The following is a 13,085-nucleotide window of genomic DNA, read 5'->3' on the forward strand; positions in this document are numbered from 1 at the left end:
TTACTGATCTTATAGTATGTCTTTGAGAAAATGCCAGGTAGATTGTGCAGTTACTTTCCAATGTAACAAATCTGCTGCATAGTAAATGTCATGTTACTCTCATGGTGTCAGAGTATGTTGTCCTGTTTGCTCAGATACTGTAGAGTCTCATGGTATGAACTTTGGACCATTTTTCAGTTTATATAAAACCACTTTGTAGCTAGAGGACTTTTTACTTTCAGCTACCTTCAGTCTTGTCAGAGCAAGTCCAAAAGGGGCCTGTTAGTTCTGTTTCTGACTTCAGTTTTATAGAAACTAGTGTTAAGGTGAAATACACATGTACATGCATATATGATGAGCAGAAATAGTTTATCATTTGCATGTCTCAGGAGTCCCAAGCATACATGTTTTATAGCCAAATAACATGAATAGTGCAGCAAATTAGATTGTATCTTTCTGGGATTTTGTTTTCTGACTTAAAGGAAAAAAAAATATTTGATTTTTAAATTTTTATTTTGGTTGAAAAAAGTGCTATGTCTAAAGTTGTTTTGTTTTTTTTTTTAAGCAAATAACTTTTTAAAAAATGGTTATCTGGGTTGAGCATGGTAATGCACCCTTAATCTCGGCTACTCTGGAAGTTCAGGCAGAAGGATCACAAGTTCAGCAACTTAGATCCTATCTGAAAATAAAAAATAAAAAGGACTGGGATTTAGCTCAGTGGTAAAGCACCCCTGGTTCTAATTTCTAGCATCTCTCCCCCCAATTTATTTGGCCTTGTGGCAAAACTTGCAGTGATATGAATTGCTCTCCAGATATAGTTCTGCATTGTGACTTTTGAGGTTTCTATTACAGTAGTTTTTTAAAAAAATTCTTAAGTAATTAGTTTGCTTTTTTAAATTAGCAAATTTTGTTTATATGAGTTATTTTTATGGATGATAAAATACTGGGCATCCATTATGTCATGGGAACTATTCTAGAGTGGGAATTATAGCCATCTACGAAATGGATAGAACTTGCTGGGAGAGGAAGAAGATAAAACGAGGAAACCCTCACTGTGGCAAGCTAGCAATTCATGTGGAAAGGGGTTTATATTTTCTATGGATTGTGGAGACAGTTTGGCCATTAGTTTCTCTGACCTGACCTTGCTGGCCCCTGTTTTTCAACTTTCAAGGTCCATGGACACTGCATGTGCAGGCATAATACAAAGGGCTTAAACTGTGAACTGTGCATGGATTTCTACCATGATTTGCCCTGGAGACCTGCTGAAGGTCGGAACAGCAATGCCTGTAAAAGTAAGTCTCAGCCCTGGGGAGGTTTTGAATCAATTGGGATTCCAGTTCTCTGGTTCACAGTGCCCAAACAGTGAGCTGTTTTGAAGAGGAAGAAAAGTTACACACTTCTCCCAGGCTCACCGTGATATTTCCAGGAGACCAATAGTATGCATTCAGTTAATTTAACAAAAATTACTATTTATTGAGCAGCCCCTCTGTGTTTGGCACTGACCCAGGAAGACTGAGTTGTTGTCCTTGATCTCCTACCTGTTTTTAAGACAAGATGATATGAGGGAAAATGAAAGAAAAATATGGCATGGTGGATCATTAAGGCCAGAGAGAGACGGAGTAGGGTTTTCAGCCTCAATTCCGTGCCAGCCAGCTGCGCCCTCTGGATAATTCCCAATGTTATTCTCTGTGCAGAGGGGTACAGAAGTGTGAAGCAACACCCTTCCCACCTGCTCTGATTTCATACACTTTTCCTCCCCTTTAAGAGAGTTCCTCTGCCCTTGCTAGGAGGAATGTTCTAAAAGTTCAGAAACCAGTGAAAGCTGGAGTGGTCACTGCTTTGTTAGCAGTTAGCACCCAGCTGGCCCTTGATGAGTGGTACTTGAGGTTGCTGGATGAGAGGGACAGGGACGTCCCTCTGTAGAACATCCTATGGCAGAGGCAAGTGGGGAAGCTAAGAGTGTAGAGCCCCAGGAGAGCCAGACAAGAGCAGTTGGTATGCCCTTGTGTTGAGCATGAGTGAGATGATTGGAGCCAGGTTGGATGACTGCCAAAGAGGCTAAGGAAGGAAATACATCTGAGAAGGTTGGCTAGATGGCTGTTAAACATATCTCAATTTTGTCGGGTGCGGTGGTATATGCCTTAATCCCAGTGACTCAGGGGGATTGCAACTTTGAGGCCAGCCTCAGCAACTTAATGAGGCCCTCAACAGTTTAGATCCTGTCCCAAAACAAAAAAGGGCTGGGGATGTAATTCAGTAGTAAAGTACCTCTGAGTTCTATCCCCCAGTACCAAAAGCAAAACAAAATACAACACAACAAAATCTCAATTTTTACCAAAGAGCTTTACCTCTTTTACCAAAGAGGCCTGATGTGCTGGTAGGAATAGGGAAAAGGGAAAATGATACTTCATACCATGTTGTTCCAAACAGGGAGTCCAAACAGGCTTTCCTAGGAATGTACCACCTTACGTCCTTCGGAGTACTTTCACCCAGTCCCACTGAATGGGACCTGTGGATATCCTCAGTGGACTGGCAGCTGTCCTTCTGATCATATGTTTCCAAGAGAATTTCCCTCGAGGGTTTTTCCTTTTTAATAGTCCATTTTCTTTCACAGATAAATATGTTTGCTTCAGAGAGTTCACATTTTTAGTTTCCAACCTGATTTAGGGTTTGAACCAGTATCATTAGTGGGGCTATGCCTTCTTGTTGATTGCTCTTCTGTTGAACTCAGTTCCTGGTTTCCTACATGAGCCTTATTCCTGCAGACTCTGTTGATAAGTGGCTTAAATGTCTTTTCTTTACATTGGTCTTGTTATACAGAGTGTAACTGCAATGAACATTCCAGCTCATGCCACTTTGACATGGCCGTCTTCCTGGCCACTGGGAATGTCAGCGGGGGAGTGTGTGATGATTGTCAGCACAACACCATGGGACGAAACTGTGAGCAGTGCAAACCGTTTTACTACCAGCACCCGGAGAGGGATATCCGAGATCCTAATCTCTGCGAAAGTATGTGGGGATATGTCACATTGGGACCTATTTTAGGTTACCTTTCACATGGAATTGTCTGTAGTAACATCCCTCTCTGAGCCCAGTATGAGCAGCAGGCCAAGCATGGTTAGTTTAGTTGCTTCCTGGGCTGTCGAGAGTGGAATTTACTTGATAGTTGAACCTTCTTTGGTTTATTTTTGTGAGATTTTGAGGGTAGAAGGGAACAGTGTATTTATATAACAATACATTGTGTTTTCTGGTCCATTTAACCTGCTCCTTTTTCTTCTTCTTAGAATGTACATGTGACCCAGCAGGTTCTCAGAATGGGGGAATCTGTGACAGTTACACTGATTTTTCTGCTGGTCTCATTGCTGGTCAGTGTCGGTGTAAATTGCATGTGGAAGGAGAACATTGTGATATTTGCAAAGAAGGCTTCTATGACTTAAGTGCTGAAGATCCATTTGGTTGTAAATGTAAGTCTGTTTAGTAAGAAGTTTGGGAGTTCTCTCATGTACCCAATTCCCATTTTACTTTGTAATTCTAAAACCAAACAGTGACTTTGGACTCACTTTGTGTGTTTTTTTGCCTCACTTTGTCTTTAATAAAGCTTGTGCTTGCAACCCTCTGGGAACGATTCCTGGCGGAAATCCTTGTGATTCTGAGACTGGTTACTGCTACTGTAAGCGTCTGGTGACAGGACAGCATTGTGACCAGTGTCTGGTAGGTAAATCCTAATCACATGGGATGAACAGTTAGTGAACATGACATGTTTTAATAGAGAACTCTTTTTACCATCATGGAGTCTACCAGCACCCCTTATGTGTTAATGTTAACAGACACAAGTAGAACGTTCACAATATAGGAATTACTAGTGAATAATTTGACAAGATGTTCACAGTTAAAATTATAAAATAAAGCTACAGTGAAATACCACTTTTACAGGGAAACTAGTAAGTTTTTAAAAATGAGAATACTTGCTATTAGTGAGGACATAATGAGGGCTCACACTTGTTTATTGCTGATAGAAATGCAGACTGGTTCATACTCTGGAAAGCATTTTGGAGCTACATCTCAGTAGCCTGTGGAAATGTGCATACCCCTTGACCCACTAATCCCACTTCTGGGAATCTGTCCTAATGAAATAATCACCAAATTGGACAAAGATTATTCACAGGACTCACTGCCTCTTTATTAATCATGGCAGAAGACTTGGGAACAAGAGTGGGAAAATAGTTAAGTAAATTTGGAGATTTCCATACAGTGCTAAATTGATTGCTGTTGAAAATGACAATATCATGAGGAAATGCTTCTGCTGTTTAACAGAAAACACAGGGCATGAATAATGTCTTGATTATGTAGGAAAAACTATCCGACAAGAAAAACAAAATATGGAAGGAAATACACAAAAAAGTTCACCAAAACGATTGAATGGGTTTTTGTTGTTTTTGCTTGATGCCTGAGATCCGTTTGGTTATAAATGTAAGTCTCAATGGTAGAGGGCTTTTTTCTAGCACATGCAAACCTGGGGCTTTGCATGTGCCAGACAGAAGCCCTCTACCATTGAGCTACATCCCTAGCCTTGGGTGGAGTAATCCTGAGGACAGTTTAAAAACATTATTCTGCATTTTCTATGGTATTCTTACATTTATCACCATTTTAAAAAAAGTATTTGTATATAATCCTGATAGATAATAAATTTCTGGAAGTCTGATTTAAGTTGGTAAGTTTTTGTTTGTTTTGGGTACCTGGGATTGAACTCAGGGGTGCTTAACCACTGAGCCATATCCCCAACCCTTTTTATTTTTTTATTGAGACAGGGTCTCATTGATTGCTTACATCCTTGCTAAGTTGCTGAGGCTGGCTTCAATCCTCCTGCTTCAGCCTCCTAAGCCACAAGGATTACAGTTATATGTCACCATGCCCAGCTTGGGTAGCCTCTTTTTAATCTGCTCATTTTTGAGGTTTAGAAATCATCTTCCCTGATAGATACTGTCCCATTTCTTTCTTTCTTTTTTTTTTCCCCCCATTTCAAATGCCCCAAAGACTTTATGGTCTCCTCACCCTCCAGTTGTGAGAAGAATCTATGTGGTCTTTCCACACAGGTGAATCCTTGAAGGGCTTTCCTGGTGGGATTTATGACAAACTGAACTGAGGGAAAATTAAAAGTCCTGCCAAATATTTGCTGTGACTTACTGCCAGCATAATTCAAATGAAGAAAATTGGTATCTGTTCTGCTTACTCATTAATTGCACAAAGAAAAGGAGTCTGATGTGACCCTGTCATGTGATTACCTATAATCCCCTGCCTCCTGTGACCTGCAAACTTGGGTTCATTATTTCAGAATGTCTCTTCTGTCAGCTTTCTTTGGTGGAAAAACCAAAACCACGCTGTGACTTGTTCCTTGTGGTGTGTTGTGTAGCGCCAGGAACCCACCTTTACTCTTTTCATCTTTTCTGTTCTGCAGCCACAGCACTGGGGCTTGAGCAACGATCTGGACGGCTGTCGACCTTGTGACTGTGACTTTGGGGGAGCATTCAACAACAGGTGAGTGGAGCTCCACTTTGTGCTCTTTACTACAGTCACTGAGGCAGGTCAGCACATCTAGGAGCAGCCTGAGTGTCTATTGACTCTTAAGCTATACAGAGTATGTCCATTTTTGGTTTTAATACCTGGTAATTATTGGTACCCGCAGTCTCAGTATTTTCAATATTTTATTCCAGGATCTAGCTTTGAAACCTTCTAGTATACTTGCATTACTTGAGTTTTTATGGTGGTGTTTTCCTTTTCAGTATTTTTCATCAATGGAAGCCATGTATGCCCATGGTTAAAAAAAAAAAAAAAAATTAAGTTCAGAAGGGTATAAAGTGAAAAGTGTTTCTTTTCTTGTTCTCACTTTCAGTTTTCTTCTAAGCACTGCCTAGAAGTGTCACTATGAGCGGCTTCTTATATCTCCCTAGAAATTAATAGTTTAATATGCTTGTTAAAATTGATATTCTATAATGCACCAATAAAACATGGAAAAGATTGATATTCCTTCTCATTTCTTTAAAAATGACATGTTAAGTTTTAGTAATTTTTTTTTTTTTTGGACAGATGAATTCAAAGAAAATCATGTACTCCTTGTTTTCTACTTTTATTCAGGGTTTTAAAAAAGAAACGTGTGTATTATATTCTGAAACTTGTTCTTTTTCATCTGTAGAACCTTTTCCACATCAGCCTATATTCATCTACCTCTTTCTTTTCAATAGCTCTTTGGCACTTTAACGTGAAAATGCCATGGCTTATTTATTTTCATATTTTTCCCTTTTAAAAATGTTACAGTGAATATACTTGCTATCTTGACGAACATTTGGAGATATTTCTGTAGACCAGGTTACCAGCGATGGAAGTGCCAAGTCAAAGTACATGCACATTTTTTTATTTTAATAGAGATGTCAGGTTGTTCCAGGCAGATTATACCAGTTGACTTTCCAGCCAGAGGATTATAAAAGTACCTTTTCCCCATCCCCAGAAACAGCTGATATCATTAAACATTTTATTTTTTTGCCAATCTAACAGATGGAAAACAGATTCTTTTACATGGAGAATCTTTTTATTTTCTTTCTTTCTTTCTTTCTTTTTTTTTTTTTTGGTAGCTTCCAAATCCAAAAATAAAAACTATGTATAGTAATTCTTTAGTTACAAAAATATGCCAGTATTTCTTGAATAGAAGGAACATGAAGCTCTACCAAAAATTATAATACACATTTGGCAAGGTGCTCAATTTGTGGGAGTTTAATAAACCGCCTTTGAGCCCCAGAGAATTTTGGTCTCTCACTGGATCAGAGTCAGAACATCTGGTAAAGTCAGTGTAAGTGATGGCTGAGAGACTCAACAGATGTTCCCTTGTCATCCTGAATCTCCCCTTGGAGAACATGCTGAATTCATTGAACAAGCTTCTTGGACTCAAAACTCAGTTCTCTTACAAGGTCATTTCCCAACACTATGGTAGTCCACTGGGAAGGAATGAGATGTTTGGGGTCGCAAGAACATGTTCTGTTTGGCCTCTTTATTTGGGTTTGTTCCGTTGCACATTGTGCTGCAGACTCAGTATGGCCTGTAGTCTCTGCAACTCCAGCGAGAGTTTCTGTTCTTAGAAAACATCCAGGGAATAAGTCAAAAGCAGGAAAAAAGATGAACTGCTGTCTGCTTGTGGAATCCCTTCTCTGACTCCTTTGTGGCTCCTGAAGGCTTATTGATTCCTTTAGCAACTGATTCCTCCATAGAGAGCTGTCCTCACTCCCACAGCCCTCCTTGAGCCAATGGAAGTAGCCTACGTATTTCTCCAAATTATGTCCTAAACTCAGGAATGTCCTATGTTCCTTTACCCTAAGTGCTTTGTTTTTTACACTCCCTTCCTCTTTTTCTCTGTTCCACACACATTTCCTGCGTGTCTCCACCCACACACTGTCCCTGGCTGCCCTTCAATGTCTCCTGCAAAACTTAATAAAATGAAGAAGGTGTTCATCGAAAGTTTGTGAAACAAAAACATTTTAGTCAAAAATTTTATAGCAGGTAGTCATCTGATTGACAAGACTTGCCAGCCTTTAAAGACCCACCCTTTAAAGATGTCTTCTAGTCCTGCTACTCTATTGGTCTCTAGAGGTGTTTGTCTTCCCCAGTTTTTTCCCCTAAGAGGAATTTCTCTACGTGTCCCCGAGGTCCCGTCTCCTAAAGCACTGCTCCTACTAGGAGACTGTGGTGTATCAGTGGCACTCAGAAAAAGTAAAGAGTAAAGGAATCTGAGAAACAAAACAGTTTTTAAGATGGAGTGAGTAATCACGCACTCCTTAGGCAATCTCTAAATGTGATCCTCAACAATCCTTAGTTACTTAAGCCAGGGACAGAATGAAGTCATTTGAAGTTTTCCACATTTAAAAATGTATCGCGAGCCAAATGGATTTTTGATGGTACAGTAAAAGCTTAGTGATTGTGTCTATTCAGTCCACTGTTAATCTGAAATTTTTAATATTTAAAGAAGATCTAATTTAAGTAATATAATTCAAGCCAGGTTAAAGAAATTTTGCCTGGCAGATTGCCTGCTTTACTAAATAAGAATTAGTGGCAGTGGTTGCTAGGTAAACAGTATGTTCAGAAACATTGAAAAAGATAAACATCTTCACAGCATTCTTCAAAATTGTTCCCTTAATTAAACTTAGGCCCTCCATATCTGGCTTGAGCCCCCACCACTTTGGGGGAGATTTCTGCTTCTTATACTGATGCTCTAGCCTCTCTCAGTGTTTCAGCAGCACCTTATTTTTGCATCTCTTTACCACCTTTTATTCTGTTTTGTGTTACAACTTTGTTTAAAAGGTCTCTAGACAGACAGTGTAGTTTTTACATCTCCCGTGGCACTCAGCACAGTGCTCAATAAATGAGTGACTCAAAGTTATCGATTTTGAAACCAGAGCAGAATAAATAGAATAAAATAGACATTTTCATCAGTGTATTAAATGATTATGGTTCATCTAATCCTTTACCAATTGCCCTGATGTGGACATAAAGGGATACTAGAAACAGCTCCTACCAATTAGAAAGTATAGTTGGGATGATAGAGTGATGCTGTCCCGGAAAGAATGGGTGGTTTTGTTGATAATCAGGGTGGAACCAACTCTTAATTGAAATCAGACGTATGGAGGAGATGACAGTATTGAGCTATTAGGTGGCTATCATTATGAATGATGCTTTCTGTACTTTAATTTTTTCCACCTAATTCCTTAGTAATAGGGAAAAGTTGAAATTGTATTTTCCTTGCACATGACTATTTAAATTAAAATTAAAAAACTCTTCTAAAAAACTTTTAAATGCTGCTAATTTTTATATTTATGAGAAGTCTCTGTTGTTTTAAAAAAAATCTGTTCTTCACCTATTGGGAAAACATAGGGCCTATATTAGTTTTACTATTGCTTCTATAATAAATTACCACACTTTAGTGGCTAAAAACATATAAATTTGTTATTTTACACTTCAGGTCAGTCTCAGCAGACTGACAGCAAGATGTCCATGGGGCCATATGGCATTCTAAGGGCTGTAGTAAGGGAGAATTTGTTTCCTGCTTACGGTGGTTGTTGGCAGAGTCCAGTTTCTTGCAGTCATAGAATGAGGTTTCCATTTTCTTGCTGGCTGTCATCTAAGGCCCATTCCCAGCCTCTAGAAGCTGCTCAGGGCCCTTGCCTCTATCTTAAAGCCAGCCGTGGTGGGTCAGATCCTGGCTTACTTCTCTGCCTGCCTCTCCCACCTTTCAGAACTCATGTGCTGAGATGGAGCCCACACAGATAATCCATGATAATCTCCTCATTTCAAAGTTCTTAACCTTAAAGACATCTGTAAAGTCCCTCTTGCCATATCCACAGATTCCAGAGAAGAGGATATAGACATCTTTGGAGGCTGACAGTGCCTACCCCAGAGGATTACTTATTTTGTCATTATTCTATCTTACTGATTCAATGACTTGAACCTGTTTTTATTTTACATGGAGACTGGTGGAACATGTAATATTAAAAAGTAGACCATTTCTATCACATGTGATTTTTGTTATTACTTGAACACCAGAAAGTGTCTCACTGTGGATAAGATCAGATTTGAGCACCAGTCGTGAAAACTGATGAAGATTAGGTGGGTGGGGAGGGCCTTTTAGCTGAGAGGAAAAGGAGGTAAAGACACAGACAGGAATGAGGGTGGCACGGTGAGGATCTGGTCTGATCTTGGCCATCTCTGCTCACTTTCCTCCATCATGCTCTTTGTTCTTGTCATTCCTGCCTCTGCCCACCTCCCCCCATGTCAACCTGTCAAAAATCCTTTTTTTTTTTTTTTTTTTTGGTAGCAGGGATTGAACCTAGTGGGGCTTTACCACTAAGCCACATCCCTAGCCCATTTTTTGAGTATTTATTTTGAGACAGGGCCTGTAAGTTCCTGAGGCTGGCTTTGAACTTGCATTCCTGTTGCCTCAGCCTCGGGACTCACTGGGATTATAGTCTGCGCCCACACCCCACTATTATCAAAAATCCTTTTCAAATTTCAGTGCCACAGCTTTCCTGAAGCCTCTCAGTCTCCTCAGTTGGATGAACTGTGTCTTCCTCCATACCCAGAGTGCTTTGCTGGTGGTTCTGCAGAGTTCTTACTGCATTGGATAATTACTTTATTGTTTATCTCTCCAGTTAGACTATAAATTCCTTAGGACATGCATCCCTATCTGCCCCATTTGTCTTTCTGCATATCATTGAGTGAGGGAGAATGGACTTACCAAAGAAGTTTAAGGATTGGTTCAGAAAGTTGACAATGTGAGGGTATTGGTGCCAGGAAGCACAGCTTCCAAGGCCAATATTTGCTTAGTAAATATTTGTTGAAGAGTATGAGGAGCGTGGCTCCTCTGAAAGCCAAGCACGGTTCCTGGGAAGAGAAGCAGTTGTTTTCAGTGACTGGGTTGTGGAAGCTGCAGAAAGGCAGGCAGAGGCTTCACAACTTATTATATCAAGATCCAGGGAAACAACTGTGGGTTTTGTGAAAAGATGAAAACAGTGCCACTGGAAGGCAGGTTGGGTGGTGGTTGACGGGACAAACCGAGCAGAAGATGGAGAAGAGATGAGAAGTGAGTTTAAGAAGCTGCTACAGTAAACAGGCTAAGACAGTCACAGTGACCACAGGAAGAGGCTGCTAGGTTGAGAGATGATTTGAAATAAGGTTTGAATATTGAGATAAAGAAAAGAGAAGGTTATATCTGACCTGTACCAACAGAAAAATTTAAACTCTGCTGACAGAAGTAGTAGAGGTGAGATTAAGAAGTTGGTGTGAAAAGCGAAGGACAGTTGGGGACAAGATGAATTAGTGCGGAGGGCAGTTGGGCAAACCATGGCAATGTCTCACCCATGGCTGGGAATACAGAAGCAAGCACAGCAGAGTCGGGATGCCAGGAGCTGTAGGGGCAGGTAGAGCCACAAGAAGGAGCTCACTGAAGCAGTCATTGTGTCCTAGAGCCCTGCTCATCAGAGATGGTGATTCACATCTGTCACAAAGTCACCAAGATGTGCAATGGCAGGGCAGTTTGAGGCAAATTTGACTCTCCTGGAGTTGCCTCACTGGGAGCTGTGCCTCAGGGAAGGCAGCCTGGGAGTCTGCCGGGCCTCTTCATCCTTGCCTCCATTTCCTGTCTCTCGTGATTGCTCCTGAAGGATCTAGTTGTTTTCTTCTTTAGTGGTTCATGTTTTGGTCATTTGTTTCCTTGGTAAACATCTGCAGGGGAGGAAAAGAGGATTTCTTTTGTCCATATGATGTAATGGCTGATGGCTGAATTTCTGAAAAATGGCTGTTGGTGGCAGCCTGTGCCAAGAGCGCTGGTTCCTAATGGGAACAGGCTTTCCTTTCCTGGGAACTGGCCATAGGGTGTTAAGGATTCCTGTTTCTGTGGGATAGTGACATGACATGGAGGAAGAGGTCTTCTTCTGAACTGTGACAGCCATTTGGGACATTTTAAACAAGCCTCTGAATGTTACAGATGCCTGTGAAAATTGATTTCAGGTGAACTTTGGGATGACAAAGAAAAAAAGGATCTCTGAGAATGGGTTACTTTAGTAACAATTTCAAACCACAGCCTAACTTTTTTTTTTTTTTTTTTTGTCCTGGGGATTGAACCGAGGGGAACTTAACCACTGAGCCACATCCCCAGCACTTTTTATATTTTATTTTGAGACGAGGTCTCACTAAGTTACCTAGAGCCTCCCTAAATTGCTGAGCCTGGCTTTGAACTTGTGATCCTCCTAACTCTGCCTCCCAAGTAGCTGGGATTGCAGGCGTGCAATATCGCACCTAGCACAGATGAAATTTTAATGGAGTAAATATGGATGCATGTAATTTGGGTTTTAGGCTCCAGTTGTGATGGGGAAACTAAGGTAAGGCCCTGTTCAGACCCTCAAGGAGTTAGAGAAATAAGGGGTTAGAGAAATCTGTCAGTAATATGCTATAAGGAAGAAAGCAACATGTCTTAAGAACAATATAGTTAAGGAACAATTAAAACCTCAGAAATCACCACTTGAGAATGGTGGAGGGAATGAAATAGAACGTGGATAAAGGGATAGGAGTTGAGTGAGGCTCTGGAAACTGGAGAGTTGAAGACCCAGTGCTTCAATTTAGTGAATTCCTACTCCGACGAGCTTTGTTTTAGATGTTGAAGATACAGGAGTAAAAGAGACATTGTTTCTCCCTTAAGGAGGTGATGACATGAGAGGAAGTTCGTTTTATGGAGGAAATTCATTTTATGGAATGGGGGCTGGTGGTCAGGAAATGCCACTGCAAAGGTGGTGTGTGAGTTGAATTTTTAAAGAACATGTGGATCTTTGCTAGGGATTAAGGAGAAAGGACCTTCAGGCTGGAGGAACAGCATAAGCAAAGGGAAGGAGACTTGAATCAAGTAGTGTATTCGAGAAACTTCAAGTAGTTGAGTATGGTGGGAGAGATGAGGCTGGAGAGGTGCAGAACAGCAGATTATGGAAGGTGCAGAGTGCACCTTCCCAAGGCCACTGTGATGTGACTCTGTTGATAAGTTCCAAACCTGGCAATGAGGATTCCAGATAGACTTATTGCCTTTGCTGTTTGGGAAAGAGAAGCAAAATATAGCATGATCAGTAGAAAAGAAGAAGACAGACATAAGATGCAAAGAGGTAAGGTCACAGAATTTGATTCTTATTTGTATATGAAGAAGTAATCTGTAGAATACCTTCTAAATTTCCAACTTAGTTGACTCAGTGGGGATAGCGGGGAGCAAGAGTGCCTTCACCCCAGTAGAAAACATGGGAGGGATTGAGTGTTGCCATTTTGGACCCTTTCATGTGGGGTGCCTCTGGTATAATCAAGTTGGAGGTGTCCTTCAGGGAGTTGGATATTTGGGTCTGAGGCTCAGGAAAGAGCTCACAGTTGGATATAAGTAAAACAGAAAAGATACCAAAGCAAGAAAGTGTGTGATGTCTATAGAAAATCTCTTCATGGGTGGAGCATAAGTGAAGAAAGAAAGAGAGGTAAAACTGAAAAGAGGTTTCATTGTCATGCTTTAGAGTTTGGGACTCATTCACAGGCATTATTTTTTC

The 13,085-nt window shown here is 40.6% G+C and overlaps 1 protein-coding gene across 1 annotated transcript in view; it reads left to right on the forward strand.

Annotated features, from left to right (window-relative positions):
- Lamb1 (laminin subunit beta 1) overlaps positions 1-13,085 on the forward strand; it is a 70,052-nt gene that overhangs the window by 18,241 nt on the left and 38,726 nt on the right. The window contains exons 8-12 of the mRNA XM_077795962.1: positions 1,151-1,271; positions 2,800-2,988; positions 3,264-3,443; positions 3,578-3,690; positions 5,435-5,514. Coding sequence (XP_077652088.1) covers positions 1,151-1,271; positions 2,800-2,988; positions 3,264-3,443; positions 3,578-3,690; positions 5,435-5,514 — 683 coding nt within the window. The remainder of the gene's footprint in view (positions 1-1,150; positions 1,272-2,799; positions 2,989-3,263; positions 3,444-3,577; positions 3,691-5,434; positions 5,515-13,085) is intronic.

The sequence above is a fragment of the Urocitellus parryii genome, chromosome 3 (assembly GCF_045843805.1).
Source record: "Urocitellus parryii isolate mUroPar1 chromosome 3, mUroPar1.hap1, whole genome shotgun sequence".
In the NCBI taxonomy this organism is placed as follows: Eukaryota; Metazoa; Chordata; class Mammalia; order Rodentia; family Sciuridae; genus Urocitellus; species Urocitellus parryii.